General features: G+C 40.1%; 1 protein-coding gene across 3 annotated transcripts in view; it reads right to left on the reverse strand.

Moving 5' to 3' along the window:
• The window catches only part of LOC115222466 (protein NipSnap homolog 1), a 37,857-nt gene extending 21,606 nt beyond the window's left edge, over positions 1 to 16,251 (reverse strand). For all 3 annotated transcript variants that reach the window (XR_005003262.1, XM_036511711.1, XM_029792672.2), the window contains exons 1-4: positions 16,113 to 16,251; positions 7,891 to 7,961; positions 4,962 to 5,105; positions 2,303 to 2,334 (exon numbers count right to left, since the gene is read on the reverse strand). Coding sequence is in view for 2 of the 3 variants with exons in the window: in XM_036511711.1 (XP_036367604.1) it covers positions 2,303 to 2,334; positions 4,962 to 5,105; positions 7,891 to 7,961; positions 16,113 to 16,218 (353 nt within the window). In the remaining variant the exon portion in view is untranslated. The remainder of the gene's footprint in view (positions 1 to 2,302; positions 2,335 to 4,961; positions 5,106 to 7,890; positions 7,962 to 16,112) is intronic.
• Positions 16,252 to 16,831: the final 580 nt, after the last annotated feature.

The raw sequence follows: 16,831 nt of genomic DNA on the forward strand, positions 1-16,831 counted from the left end.
GAGTTTGACCGGCAGAGGTGATCAGAATGCACATGCTGGCTCTTTCAAAACCATTACCCCCATCATCTAAACCTCACCCCTTGGCTGGGAGCCCTTCTGGCAAGGAAAATAGAACACCCAAAAGCCTCTGTGTCAGAAGAAGTTATGTTCAGATCACAACTAAGCCTTAACTTAAGCTTAAGCTAACTTAGCGAAAGGGGGCTCAGGAGCCTCTAAAAGGCAGCGACTAATCCTGATCTAGTCCTAACCCCCTCCAAGGGGTACTATCAGCCAAGGTTGTATCGAAGATATGCATTGGAGGTTGCATCAAAGGTTTGCATGGTATTACATATATATATATATATATATATACACACAATATGTCACATTTTCTACTATATATATATATATTTAATAATGAACCATGTAATTCACACTATGGAAAATTTATTTCTGTAAAATGTTGGGAGTGGGTAAAATTTCCAAGGCTGCCACCTCACCCCACCCCGTTTTTCAGATCTCAAAAAGGGTTTTGTAGCATATTAGGTCACAGGAATTCATTCAACGAAAAAAAAAAATCCAATGATTCCAAAATGGGGTGTCCCCTCCCTCGCCCTACCCCCATTCTTTTTTCCAAACCAAAATAAGGGATTTGCAGCATAGATCAGGGTACTTGATTCCATGCAAAAAAAATCCAAGTTTTTTTTTTTTTATTTCTTAGTGAAAATTGTGCAGGTGTTAATCTAAAAATTTACCTTTCGTTTATCTTTTCCGTCATTGCTAGACAAGAGACTTAACTCATGTTAGCAAACTTACGGATTTCATCAACTTGGAAAATAGTAAAAGTTATGGTTGAAAATCAATTTTTACCGCTATCCGTGGATGCTTTGGGAAAAATAAGTTGACAAAAAACACAGCCATGGTCGTGACCAATGTCATCCTAAAATTGGAGCTACATGCATGCTAATTTGTGGATGCGCATAAATTACCTTCACGTAGACACATACACACATCCTGTCTTTTATAGATATAAATTAAGGATATAATTTTTAAAACAAAGACCTTTAAATGCCAAACTGTTGCTGTAGACGCTTCTGAGGCAAGAACTTCAGGAAAGAGATGTTTAGATATAACATTACCACTGATTTCTTTTGTATTTTATCTCATGTAGCAAGGTTTAGAATAAAACTTATGAGAATCTTCCACAACACACAGCTCTCGTCAACATTCCAAAAGAGTAAAGATTAGCCCTTTAGTGTTCAGATTAATCTGCCAAATGCAATGGTCATACATTCAAATTGCTTTGAATTAATCATGCATTATCTCATAGTTTTGAGATTACAATGATGTGATTGCTTATTTTTAGAATGACATTGTAGGGTAGATGTGAGAGGCTAGAGCTGGCCAGTTTGAACACCAAACTGGTAGAATATATAGGTGGCATATGGCCGTTTTAAATGCTAAAGGGTTAAATGTTCAATGTTCCCTAGGTATGTGTTTGCTTAGAAACTGAAATTATTTATTTATGCACCCTTTTCAAGCCTAGCCAGGCTCATGGGCCCGGTTTCCCGGTTTCTGTGGCGTATGTCTTCCTCCCAGCTGGACGGGACACCAGTACATTACAGCATTACTCAAGAAACAGGATGAGAGAGTGAGAGAAAGTTGAAGCAAAAGAGCACAACAGGGGTCGCCACCCCCGCCTGCCGGAGCCTCATGGAGCTTTAGGTGTTTTCGTTAAATAAACACATACAACGGCCAGTCTGGGAATCGAAACCGTGATCCTCCGACAGCGAGTCCGCAGTCCTAACCACTGGGCCATTGTGCCTCCACAGAAACTGAAATACAATTTATAAATATGCAGATCTCCCCATGCAATCATATGTGCATGTGTTTGGATATAAGTATGATTTTATCTTTTACATGGCTTAGTCAGAAGAGAATCAGGGTTGCTGTGGTTTGTGGTTTGAAGGGAAGAAGTTATCCTTAGATCAACAATCTGGCTCAAATGCTTGGACATTTAGTGGACACCAGTAAAGACATCCAGGGGACTGGGTAGTGGCATTAATCCAATCAAAAGATTAAGTTTACCACTCAAGAATTAGTATAGACAGGCTTTCACAGTCTCTGTGAACCAAATTTCTAAGACAAAAATAAATAAATAAATTTAAAAAATTGCTTTGGTTGTCCTGAAGCTATGACACAAGACACTTGCCAAAAGAGCCGCATAGTGGAATTGAAACCCCACACCAACCTACCACCAAAAACATATTGTTGCATTGCTAACTACTTATCCACAAAGCATAGACAGATATTCATTACTCACCAATTGTTACCCCACTCAATCATGGTACCAGGCTGAAAGACAAAATAAATAGGAAGTCAGGTATTTCAATTCATAATAGACAAATACACATCAGCTATTTCATTAGTAAAATATTAAACAAAAAAGAGTTAATATTAAAATATAGATGCTATTTAGTATGCACATACTAAGCTTTCTGCAAGATAATCACACCTTCTTTATTTCTTTATTGCCCACAGGGGGCTAAACACAGAGGGGACAAACAAGGACAGACAAACGGATTAAGTTGATTATATCGACCCCAGTGCGTTTACTCAAGAAAACAATACCCCATTTGGGTCTAGGAATTGACACCAGAATCTTGTGATTGGAATTGCAACATGCTAACCATAAGGCCCCATTCCTTCAAACCACACATACATACCCATTATATACATAACATATAAGTATATGAATAAAAGTTCTCAGATGTGTACAGTGAAATATATTAATAACTAGCATTATGACCTGGCGTACATGCATGTACAGCTGCGTGCGTGTGCACATACACGCGAGTACTGTCCAAATCTCCGACCAATCACATACAGCTAGCTGGCATTCATTTGGCGTATCAAGATTGGGCATTTTGATTGGGTTTTGGATAGAAAATTCACAAAAAATCACTTCTATTGATTTTTTAATGGCTTTGCGGGGTGACTGGGGAAATGTAAAGATGTGCACGACCACCCTTGGATGGTTTTGAATGACCATAGAAAGTGCAAGCCCTCTAACTGAAAAATTGTGGATTTGTATAAAGGATACACACACACACACACCGACATTTTGCCGTTTTTATATATATATATATATATATATATATATATATATATATAGAGAGAGAGAGAGAGAGAGAGAGAGAGAGAGATGATGGATAAATAACTCACAAATGGAGTTAACTTGTCTTTTCTTTCTTTATTCATATACAACTATAAACATTATCAATTCACACACACACACACATATATATATATTCTGTTTGATTGCTGCTATTTCCAGATCAAGAAACTATGTAAGGTCTTCCTAGTTGGAACTTGAAATCAGAACATAAAGAAGTCTACAGTTGTAACAATTCTGCCAGTCCTCGGCCACCATTTTAAATAGCTAGACGTAAAAATTTCTTCTTTAGGCACAATATTAATTTTGTTACAGTTAATTCTTCGCACACACATACACACAACGGGCTTTTTTCAGTTTCTATTTCTTTACTACCCACAAGGGGCTAAACACAGAGGGGACAAACAAGGACAGACAAACGGATTAAGTCAACTATATTGAGCCCAGTGCGTAACTGGTACTTAATTTATCGACCCGGAAAGGATGAAAGGTAAAGTCAACCTTGGCGGAATTTTAACTCAGAACGTAACGGCAGGCGAAATACTGCTAAGCATCTCGCCCGGCATGCTAACGTTTCTGCCAGCTCGCCGCCTTTACTTCTTTCAGTTTCTATCTACCAAATCCAATCACAAGGCTTTGGTTGGTCTGAGGTTATAGTAGAAGACAGTGAGACTGAACCCAAGACTACATTTTGGGGAAGCAAGCCTTTTAGCCACACAGTCACACTTGTGTCCCCATATGAACCTTCTATATGAAGACGTATGGCTTAGAGGTTAAAGTAATCAGCTTACAATCATAAAGTCGTGAGTTCAATTCCTGGCAATACAATGTGTCCTTGAGCAAGACACTTTATTTTACGTTGTTCCAGTCCACTCAGCTGGCAAAAATGAGTAGTACCTGTATTTCAAAGGGCCAGATTTGTCACACTCTGTGCCATGCTGAATCTCCCCAAGACCTGCATAAAGAACACTCGTGTCTGTAGAGTGCTCAGTCACTTGCCCGTTAATTTCACAAGCAGGCTGTTCCGTTGATTGGATCAACTGGAACCTTTGTCATCATAACTAGTAGAGTGCTAATATATGAACCCTCATTAAATGTATTCTTAGAAGCCAAGTGTGTCTAGTTTAACTGATTGTCTGAGTTAACCAATGGTCAGGGCTAACATTAAATACATATACAGAGGTCAGCACCCATGCCAGCTTAGATTAACCAAGACCTTTGATTAAATGAATTTCAGCCATGACCATTTTGTTTTTTTTATTCTGAGACTCCCTTCGGTCAAGACTGACCATGGAATTACACCTAGAAAGTTAGCCTCCCAGACACAAGTCCGGGCAAGGTTGTTTATAGAAGGCCAGCAGTCGCCCATGCATACCGGCCTCCCCTCTCCACACCACTGATGTTATCCAAGGGAAAGGCAAAGGCCAATACAGCTTGGCACCAGTGATGTGGCTACTCATTTCTATAGCTGAGTGAAATGGAAGCAATGTGAAATAAAGTGTCTTGCTCAAGAACACAACACGCAGCCCGGTCCGGGATTCGAGCTCACAACCTCAATCGTAAGCTCGACACTCTAACAACTGAGCCATGCATTTTCACATTTTTTTCATTAAGCACCATATTATACCACATCCTTTTCTTCTTTGTTTCATTTCAAGTCGGTAGAATATGATATGAAATTTGGTTGCTATTTCTAGCAGATTGTCAACCATGTAAAGGCTGCTTTATTGACTAGAGAGGAGAATTATTAAATTTGGTGGAAAATATGGACAGAAGACCTTAGAAGGTACATTCAAATCTAACTTACCTTCAACACATAACTACGCAACTCATAGATGTGACTGCGGTCGGGTGTTGGTGTTTCACGTGGCCAAAAGCTAAAACGTAACAAAATCTGGTTACGTCGAGAACGTAACATCTTGTTACGCTTTGATCGGAACTCCAAGAAGTCCTGAAAGGGGAATATATGATATAATTAAAAAACATGAGAGAGAGAGAGAATAGGTGTGTATATGTGTGAAGAAGTGTTAAAATGATTGTGTGAGATTGTGCATGTCAGGGAAAACGTCTGTATGTGAAGGATTAGCTGTGTGTCATCATCATCATCATCATCATCATCGTTTAACGTCCGTTTTCCATGCTAGCATGGGTTGGACGGTTCGACTGGGGTCTGGGAAGCCGGAAGGTTGCACCAGGCTCCAATCTGATCTGGCAGAGTTTCAACAGCTGGATGCCCTTCCTAACACCAACCACTCCGAGAGTGTAGTGGGTGCTTTTACATACCACCAGCACAAGGGCCAGTCAGGCGGTACTGGCAACGGCCATGCCCAAATGGTGTATTTTTAATGGTGTTTCTACAGCTGGATGCCCTTCCTAACACCAACCACTCCGAGAGTGTAGTGGATGCTTTTATGTGCCACCAGCACAAGGGCCAGTCAGGCGATACTGGCAACAGCCATGCCCAAATGGTGTATTTTTAATGGTGTTTCTACAGCTGGATGCCCTTCCTAACACCAACCACTCCGAGAGTGTAGTGGGTGCTTTTACATACCACCAGCACAAGGGCCAGTCAGGCGGTACTGGCAACGGCCATGCCCAAATGGTGTATTTTTAATGGTGTTTCTACAGCTGGATGCCCTTCCTAACACCAACCACTCCGAGAGTGTAGTGGGTGCTTTTACATACCACCAGCACAAGGGCCAGTCAGGCGGTACTGGCAACAGCCATGCCCAAATGGTGTATTTTTAAGTGCCACCTGCACACCGGCACAAGTGCCAATAAGGCGATGCTGGTAATGTGTGTGAATGAGAAAATGTGTATGAGAGAATCTGATATTGCATGCAGCTTGCTAACCAACCACATGGTTCCGGGTTCAGTCTCACTGCGTGGCATCTTGGGCAAGTGTCTTCTGCTATAGCCTCGGGCCGACCAATGCCTTGTGAGTGGATTTGGTAGACGGAAACTGAAAGAAGCCTGTCGTATATATGTATATATATGTATGTGCGTGTGTGTTTGTCCCCCTAGCATTGCTTGACAACCGATGCTGGTGTTTACGTCCCCGTTACTTAGCGGTTCGGCAAAAGAGACCGATAGAATAAGTACTGGGCTTACAAAGAATAAGTCCTGGGGTCGATTTGCTCGACTAAAGGCGGTGCTCCAGCATGGCCGCAGTCAAATGACTGAAACAAGTAAAAGAGTAAGAGTAAGCAAAAAAGAAAGAAGAAAAGTAGAGAGAGACAGAGTAAGAGAGAAGAATACAGAAGATATAAAACTGAATAGAAGAGATGTAACAAAGATGTGATAAAAGAATGAAGAGACGGCAATGAAACAGACAACTAATAGAAAGAAGGAAGGAGAGAAAAAAATGAAAGATATGAGTGTGTACATATATATATATAACTCTACACACACACACACATACACAGATACACACACATATCATCATCATCATCATCGTTTAGCGTCCGCTTTCCATGCTAGCATGGGTTGGACGGTTCAACTGCGGTCTGTGAAGCCAGAAGGCTGCACCAGGTCGAGTCTGATCTGGCAGTGTTTCTACGGCTGGATGCCCTTCCTAACGCCAACCACTCCGTGTGTGTAGTGGGTGCATTTTACGTGTCAGACGAGGCTGGCAAACGGCCACGATCGAATGGTGCTTTTTACGTGCCACTGGCACGGAGGCCAGTCGGGGTGACGCTGGCAATGGCTACGTTTGTGAACTTTAGTTTACTTAAAATATGCTTGTGAAATATTTCATCTGCTACAAGACAAATTCACTACACTTACCATGGAGAAAGATTCTCTTATGGTAAAAAAGGTGTAAAAACGGCACATCTATCTAGTGTCGCTCCTCAGATTCCTAGACATCAATGTTTCTAGCTCTTTAGCCATTATCCATTTGCCTCTTAGCAGTTGAAATATTTCACCTGTTTTAACTAACTCAAAGTTTACTTATGCCTACACAGTCTGGCACTGATCAGTTTGTTGTACAATTTTGCAGCAATTGACATTAGAGATATACCCCTGTAGTTGGTGACGAGGGATAAATCGCCTTTTTGGGGTATTGGGATGGTTTGAGATTGGTGCCAAATCTTTTGGAACTATAAAAGTGGAAAGTGTGTGATTGCAAAGATTGAGCAGAACTACGTGAAATCTATCATCCTTCCAAATTATAGCTGTGTTGTTGTCGGGACCAAATACTTTCGAGGCTTTCAGTTGTTTAGTCGCTGCTGTTAGTTCAAATATGGTAAAAGGGGAGGTGTTGATGTTCAGTGTATCTGATATAGGCACACTTGGAAGAGTGGGGTTATCAGGGATTTTGGCATTCTTTCCAGGAAGGTTTTTAAAATGAGTTCACCAATTTTCTAAACACTTCTTAGCTGATCCCCCTTTGATTCTAATTGATGACCCAGAATTTTTGCGATACCAGAGGGTGCACACTCTCCTACCCTGATGTAATCTCCAGGGATACAGGCATCCAGCAACAGGACCTCCGTAATGCTATGATGGACCGTGAAGTCTGGCGCAACATAGTAAATTCCATTGTCTCGACCATGGTCAAACAATGATGATGATTGGCACTGATATTACAGTAATATGTGTGTGTGTGTGTGTGTGTGTACATACACACACAGTTTTACAAAAAAGAAAAGAAGGTGTGAGAGAAATGATAATAAATCAGAGGGATGCTCTTATAAAATTCCTCCAAGCTTGTTAAAAAAAAAAAAGAGAGTTACCTTATCAGTACGATACTTCACTGTGGCATTGTTTAGTGCTGGGTAGCCACCATCATATTCCCAGATGTGAACTGTGGAAGAAAGAATGATAAAAAAGAAAATTAAAAAAATAAGACAAGATGTTTTCTTGAGCTTAAATAAAAACTGGGAGGCCATGAATTACGGCAGTGAAAAGTTAATAAATTGTCACAGTCCACTCCAAGCCAGCATGGAAAATGGATGTTAAATGATGATGATGTTAACCACTGTAGCCTTATTTCTTCATTGCCCACAAGGAGCTAAACAAGGAGGGGACAAACAAGGACAGACAAAGGGATTAAGTCAATTACATCGACCCCAGTGTATAACTGGTACTTAATTTATCAACCCCGAAAGGATGAAAGGCAAACTCGACCTCGGCGGAATTTGAACTCAGAACATAGCGGCAGGCCAAATACCTATTTCTTTACTACCCACAAGGGGCTATACAACGAGGGGACAAACAAGGATAGACAAAGGGATTAAGTTGATTACATCGACCCCAGTGCGTAACTGGTACTTAATTTATTGACCCGGAAAGGATGAAAGGCAAAGTCGACCTTGGCAGAATTTGTACCCAGAACGTAATGGCAGGCGAAATACCGATAAGCATTTTGCCCAGCGCGCTAACGTGTCTGCCAGCTCGCCACCTTAACGGTTAACCACTGTAACCTATAAGCATAAACATGGCTGCGTGGTTAAGATACTGACTTTGTAACCATATGGTCTCAGGTTCAGTCCCACTTCATTGCACCTTGAGCAAGTATCTTCCACAAAAGCCTCGGGCCAACCAAAGCCTAGTGAGAGAATTTGGTTGATGGAAACTGTGTGGAAGCCTGTTGTCTATGTGTATGTTTGTTTGCCCCAACACCAACACCACCACCACCATCACTCAACAACTGATGTTGTTTATTTTTATGCTTCCACAACTTAGCAGTTTACAAAATGAGACTGATAAAATAAGTACTGGGGCTGATTTATTTGATTAAACCCTTCAAGGTGGTGCCCCAGCATGGCTGCAGTCCAATGACTGAGACAAGACAAAGATACGGTCAACCATCCTTTTTATTGTGTGAGTGTGTGAGTGTGTGAGTTGTATGTAGCCCTAAATTATCCCATGTGTGTCCTTCCTTTTCTTTAAAATGTTAGAGAGTGATTTCAGGAAGAGCTGACTGCTGTTTCTAGTCAAGTGGCTTTTTTTGTTTGACTGGTAGCAAAAGTAAAGTTGTTACCATCCTTATTTTGCCTCCTACACCTAGTTTCTTTATACAGGGTGGCCTAAAATTAGGGTTACAGTTATTCAACTATCTCTTTTGCATATATTCATATATTGACAGTTTAGGGGTTAGCAAGAGAAAGAGCATCCAGCTGTAGAAAATATGCCTCAATAAATTTCATCTGGCCCATGCAAGAATATTGTATTGTTCAATGTCTTTCCTTTAAGATGTTAGAGCATAGAATTTGAAAAAAAGATTTGGCTGCTATTTCTCATAGATTAAACAACTGTGAAGAGGCTCCCTCATTGGTTCAATTTTGAAAAACTAATTGCAGACGGTAGTGGGGAGGGCAGCAAAGTACAACCATATGACCATTGCTGCAAATCCTCCCAGACTGGTCAGATATACAACATTTTCTGTTGATGTAATATATATTGTATAAACACACAATGTAAACGTTCAAACATGATCACTACTGCATTTTACATGGAACTTTTGGTCCTCCAAAGTTATCTTGGTGTATAAATCACCTTACCTTTTTTTGACTGTAAACTTTGGTTTGAAAAATTCAACTTGTATGCTAGAAAATACAACATGCAGTTGATACTTGTACATTATATAATCCTTAAGCTTAACATCAGTAGCCATCCCTTAATTTATTTAAAAAAATACAAAAATCCTTGTATAGAACTGTGTGCTTCACAGTTCCAGTGACATGGTGTTTGGCTGTTGTGCACATGCCCACATGTCAGAGATAGGAAGCTTCATGCTAGGGAGAGAGAGCACTGTTGTTCATGCAGTGCCGGTGTAAGCTGGTGTTTCTTTTTGACTCCACGTGTGTTATGCTTATATTTTTGAATGTGATAAAGTGTAGAATTAGATTATTATCCTGCTTCCAGCTACAGTGTTGCTGCCAGTATTTGAAAAATAGGGCAGATTTTCCCTACTTATTTTGTGATTTAGGGGGGATTTTTGAAAAATGAAGGGGAATTCACAGCAGCGTTCAGTGACCAAATTAAACACACTACATGGCATTGGCTAAAATGTGAACCGATCAAGTTCAAGTGTAAATTTCCTTTTTATATGTTTTTTTCCTTTTACACAATATTAAAACAACGGCTAAAAATTTTCTGAAGCAGCAGCCCCACTAATTTTATCTGGTGTAACTGGTTTCTATCAGCCTGGGGTTATATTAGAAGACATTTGTAGAAGGTGGCATGCAATGGGACTGAACCTGGAATCTTGTGGTTGTGAAGCAATCTTCTTACTACACTGTGGGTAATTACTATATTTACTTTTGTATGCTGAGAACCCCTTTGGACATAACCGACCATGAGATTGTACCTAGAAAGTTACCCTCCCAGGCACAAGTCCGAGCAAGGTTGTTTATGGAAGACCAGCAGTCGCCCATGCATACCTGCCTCTCCTCTCCACGCCGCAAGTGTTATCCAAGGGAATGGCAAAGGGGCCGATACAGCTTAGCACCTGTAACATCGCAACTCATTTCTGAGTGAACTGGAGCAACGTGAAAAAAAAAGTGTCTTGCTCAAGAACACAACACGCAGCCTGATCCGGGATTCGAACTCACAACCTCACAATCGTAAGCTCGACGCTCTAACAACTGAGCCATGTACCTTCACTTTTGTATAACACAAAAGATTTAAAATCAAACATCAGAATAAAAAGTAGTGGGTAGCATAATAATATATTAAAGAGAAACATTTTTTTTGTACTAAAAGCTGAGGTCACATACCACAAGGAGTCTCATTCCCCTGTCATTCCCTCTATGAGGCCCAACATATGACCGTATGACTATGCTTTCTCACCACTTCATCCCACATATCCCTGGGTGTATATGTACATACATGAAGGGTAGTCAGAAAGTAATGCAATTTTTTTTTATTTGCATTACTCTCTAACTTGCTTTTAAGCCTTGCTCAGTTTTCTCATAAATCAGCCAATGCAGCTTTGTGGATTTTTCTTTATTAGAATCGATCAAAAATCAATGGAAATTACAGTTGTGATACCAGTGCCAGTGGCACGTAAAAGAACCATCCGAACATGGCCGTTGCCAGCACTGCCTCGGCTGGCCTTCATGCCGGTGGCACGTAAAAAGCATCAACCAATCATGGCCATTGCCAGCCTCCCCTGGCACCTGTGCCAGTGGCACGTAAAAAGCACCCACTACACTCACGGAGTGGTTGGCATTAGGAAGGGCATCCAGCTGTAGAAACATTGCCAGATCAGACTGGGCCTGGTGCAGACTCCTGGCTTCCCAGACCCCAGTCGAACCGTCCAACCCATGCTAGCATGGAAAGCCCACGTTAAACGATGATGATGAATGAAAATCGCTAATGAGCTTATGAAAAGACTGTCAAAGCATGGTGGCCGTCAATGCAGAGATAAAAAAAAAAGTGAAAAACAAATGAAAATATTGATGTCCAATGGTCTTGATGCCCTTTTAACCCTTTTGTTACCATATTTCTGTTGAGATGCTCTGTGTTTCTTTCAATTAATTTTAAATATAACAAAGAATTAGTAAAATAATTTAGTTTATCATTAAGCTAGTGTTAGGAACATAAATTGCGACTAAGGTTTGGTGGAAGATTTCAATTCAGAACTTTTGAAAATAAGACATTTGTACTATAGAGCCAGAGGCGGTTTCAGGCGGGTTGGTATCAGAAGAGTTAACACAAAGCCTCTAAAGAGAATGATGACATATATTCACTCACTCTTGATGCATCCCAGCAAAAACTAATGTCAAATATGCTAACTGCAGTTGCATTTCACCATTGGAGAGCAACTTCTTTCAGATGAATGTGCGTTCATAACACACTATAATCATTAGCGTAAGGGGACTTTTGAACATCCAGTGTTTCAACTTTGTTGTGTCTTCTCAGCCTAACCAGTTTCAGGCTGGCTCTTGTTTATAAAGAGAAGTTTCTCTGAAACAAAATCCAATAGCTAACACCATTCTATTTCTATATACATGCTATAGATGATATACATATTGTTTTAATCTTGTGCGATTTCAGATGTGTGTACTGAGTTATTGAACAAACAAAAATTTCATGTATGTATGATGGTAGGGGAGAGGGAGATAGCCAACTTATGGTCTGTATAATAATTTCTCAGTATATAACCATTTTATCACAAGGAAGGGTAAAATCACCCTTAACAAGATTTGATCATATAACAAAAGGTCAACAAAAAATGGCAAGGCATTTGCCTTGTGCTCTATGAATTCTATGAAACATTACCCTTCATGTATTATCATATCACAAATTTGTAGAAAAGGAATATAAAAAATTACGGAGATGTACTTGCATAGCGAGTGACTTGATCTGAGATCGTGTGCTGGAACGAAAACAATTGCAGTGTGGAAGGTGTTTATAAGCCTGTCAGTGAACAGGTCGCGGTCTCAAAGAGACGAAAATATTTTGACAAATTAAATTTAAATGTTGAAGTGAATCTAATGGATTTTGTGTGTTTCATGAATATAAAAAGAGTCTACTACAAAAGCTGACTAGTAATTATGCTATTGACCCAGGAGCTTGAAAGTCAATTTATCTTAGTGGGATTTGAATCTACATAACAAAGGGTGAAACTAAATACTGTAAGGCACTTAATTCAATACCAGTGTTTCTGTCAATGTCACTGGAAATAAATTGAGCTCATAATCTGGTGCTATCTTTTGTACAAGACACCTTTTTTTTGTATGTGATATGTGGCATATACAAATAGACAGGTACTTAATTTAATGATATCGAATTTATAAAAAGACAAAACTTCAAACCAGCAAAAGTAAGTATAGAACATCTGTAGAGGTAACCTTAACAAGTAAGAAAGAGCAAGGTGCAATATTATATTTTTCTTTTTTTTTCTTTTACTAGTTTCAGTCATTTGATGGCAGCCATGCTGGAGCACTGCCTTCAACGGGTTTTAGTTGAAGAAATCGACCCCAGGGCTTATTCTTTTTTAAGCCTAGTACCTATTCTATCACTCTCTTTTGCTGAACTGCTAAGTTATGGGGATGTAAACACATCAACAATGGTTGTTAAAGGGTGATGGGGGACAAGCACAGACACACACACACACACACATAGATATATGATGGTTTTTTTTAGTTTCTGTACCAAATCCACCCACAAGGCTTCAGTTGACCTGAGGCTATAGTAGAAGACAACTGCCCAAGGTGCCACACATTGGAGCTGAACCCTGAACCACATGGTTGGGAAGTAAGCTTATTACCACAGAGCTACGCAAGTGGAAAATTATATTAAGTTAGGCACAGGCATGGCTGTGTGGTAAGAAGTTTGCTTCCCCCAACTACATGTTTTCAGGTTCAATCCCACTGCATAGAACCCTGGGGCAAGTGTCTTCCACTATAGGCTTGAACTGACCAAAGACTTATGAGTGTATTTGATAGATAGAAACTCAATGAAGTCCATCATGTACGTATATATATATATATCATGTATGTGTATATATATATATATATATATATATATATATATATATATACAGTATATATATATATATATATATATCATCACCATTGTTATTTGACATCTGCTTTCCATGCTGGCATGGGTTAGATGGTTTGACTGGAACTGGTAAGTTAAAGAGCTACACCAGGTTCCAGTCTGATTTGACATTGTTTCTATGGCTGGATGCCCTTCCCAATGCCAACCACTCCAATGCATGCATGCATGCATCCATATATATATAAATACACACACACACACACACACACATACGTGTGTGTGTGTGTTACTGTCCATTGCCTTGACATCGCATAATAGTTATAAACAAGTGCCACTATCATACAATGGGTGTCTTTTGTTTCCAATCTTCCATGAAACCACACCTGGTCAGGAGGAATATTACCTTGCGCAGAAGGGCAAATTTGTCCAATCCCTGCATGTATAAGAAAAGTGGACACTGAAACAATGATGATAATGATGACAAAGACACCACCACTGTTTATTTTAGCCTTGGCACTGAGCTCTTACACACGATGTTTATTAATTTATGATGGACTGAAATTAATTAATGCAGGTGTTAAAAGATAGATAATAAGCCATAGATGGATAAAGACAGCACAAGTGGAATCAGCTATGCGTCCCCAAAGTCCATCCCCTCCTCACCGTGGTGGGGATGCTGGTGACAGGTAGTGTCAGAGCTATGCCGTCGGGAACTTCGGTTCCTGGTAGGGCTACCCAAGGTGGATTGGTCTGACACCGAGTGGTATAAGGGCCACAATCCGGCAGACGGGGCTCTGGTGAAAATCCTCGGAGTGTCTGTTTCGGTAACTGGTGGCTCTTCGGTCATTCTGTCCCTGCGTCTGCGGACAATCTGCGGCAAACAGGATGTCTCTACATGCAGGATTGTTGGGGACTGCTTGTGAAATCCACATATTCCCACGAAACTTCTTCCATGAATTCTCAATGGCGAATACAACTGCAACATCGGCCTGCACCGATAGAACCGTGACTGGCTCGCTATCTCCAGTGAACTGGCGCAGGACCGTCATGCGTGGGCTGCCATGGTTCGTGATGCCTCAAGGGTGGTAGAAGAAGCCAACTCAACCCGTCCAGGGTGAATGTCGCCACAAGTACAAGTAGTAAGCTATGAGCATGACTGGCCTGTCATCTTTTAAAACAGTCCCAATGATGAGGAGGATTAGAACGATGATGATGATGATAAAAGCTCTAAGACATCACAGATGAAATGATGTTCTTTTGGTGAAGTGTCACTGGAGATGTATGATCAAGGAAGATATGATGTCAGAATTGTTGAAGGCAGACATCAAAAATATGAACACAGAATTGTGATAGGTAACACAATTTATTCACCTAATTCACAACAGCATGAGGAAACAAATGCTAAAATGACGATGTAGAAGAGGTCCTTGTGAACTTATCCATTAACTGAAGACGTAATTGTGAAGACTGGCATACGGTAAGTTAGTTACAAGTGACATTGTGGAGGGTGACATGGTGGATGGTGACATTGTAGAAGTTAAAATCATTTGAGACATAACATTGTGGTATATGGCATTGAGCTGGCAGAAATATTAGCATGCCGGGCGAAACGCGTAGCCGTATTTCGTCTGCCGTTACGTTCTGAGTTCAAATTCCGCCGAGGTCGACTTTGCCTTTCATCCTTTCGGGGTCGATAAATTAAGTACCAGTTACGCACTGGGGTCGATATAATCGACTTAATCCGTTTGTCTGTCCTTGTTTGTCCCCTCTGTGTTTAGCCCCTTGTTGGTAGTAAAGAAATAAGTATATGGCATTGGGAAAAATGACACCATGGTATGCATCATTGAGGCTGTTGACATTGTGGAATATGATCATGTTGCATGTGGCTGTGCGTGTGTGTGTGTGTGTGTGCGGGGGGGGGGGGTTTGCAAATATAAAACATACAATGGTTCTTATTGTACATGTATACAAACTGGTGAATATAAGGGAAATATGAGCCCATTCACACAAACAGATTTATAAACACACACACACACACTATACCAGGTTTCTTTCAGTTGGTCTGCGAGGGCTACAGCAGAAGAAACTTAAGATGCTGTGCAACAGAATTGAACCTGAGACACATACTGGGAAATGAACTTCTTAACCACACAGCCATACATGTGCTTTTTCATCATCATCATCATCATCATCATCATCGTTTAATGTCCACTTTCCATGCTAGCATGGGTTGGACGATTTGACTGAGGTCTGGCGAACCAGGCTCCAATCTGATCTGGCAAAGTTTCTACAGCTGGATGCCCTTCCTAACGCCAACCACTCAGAGTGTAGTGGGTGCTTTTACGTGCCACTGGCACGAAGGCTTCATAAGAACTAATTCCAAAACAAACAGAATTAGTTAGCAAACACATACAAACACAGCTCCATTATCTATGCAACAATTAAAGGACACTTATATACCTTTTCCTTCAGATTAAAAAAAAAAAAGGGATTAACTTACTAGCTTCATCTTGATCACCAACTTCAACTGTGAAACTTCCTACCAACTGTGCGCCCCAGCGTTTCTCATGTACCAACTTTTGAAACTCATTGCTGCAAAATACCATTTAGAAAGAAGATGAAGTAAGATAGCTGAAAAGGGAAGGAAAAAATATGTTTCATTAATATTGCCAATTAAAAAGCAATGTTTTTTCTTCTCTTTTTTTTATCTTTATCAATTTCTAGCTTTCTTCTGGAATTCACAGCAAACAGACATGAAGAACATTGCATAGTATTTACGTTAAAACTTGTTATACTATGCTTGCAAACCCCAAAATTTACCATCATTAAGGTATGAAATTCATTATATGATTTCACTCCATTTCATTTATAAATAAAACACACACACACACTTTGCATCAATAAAGTGAACTGTGTAGAAAGTTATGACAAAATTATTTAAAATTACAAAGTGTTTCAATTATATATTTAAATCAACATGATCAAACCAGTAAAATAATATACATATATATATATAATCTTAGGATTATTGTTATTATTACTGTACACACGATATTAAATAAGTGATACACAAACCAGCCATATCAGGCCTCACACCTAACCTACACTGTGTTACGTGGTTAGTTTTAGGAAGAGCATCCAGCTGTAGAACCATGCCAAAGTAGACATAAAACCTGGCGGAGCTCTCTGGGTCGTCTATTCTTGTCAAAAAACCACCTA

This window comes from Octopus sinensis, linkage group LG20 (assembly GCF_006345805.1).
Source record: "Octopus sinensis linkage group LG20, ASM634580v1, whole genome shotgun sequence".
Classification (NCBI taxonomy): domain Eukaryota; kingdom Metazoa; phylum Mollusca; class Cephalopoda; order Octopoda; family Octopodidae; genus Octopus; species Octopus sinensis.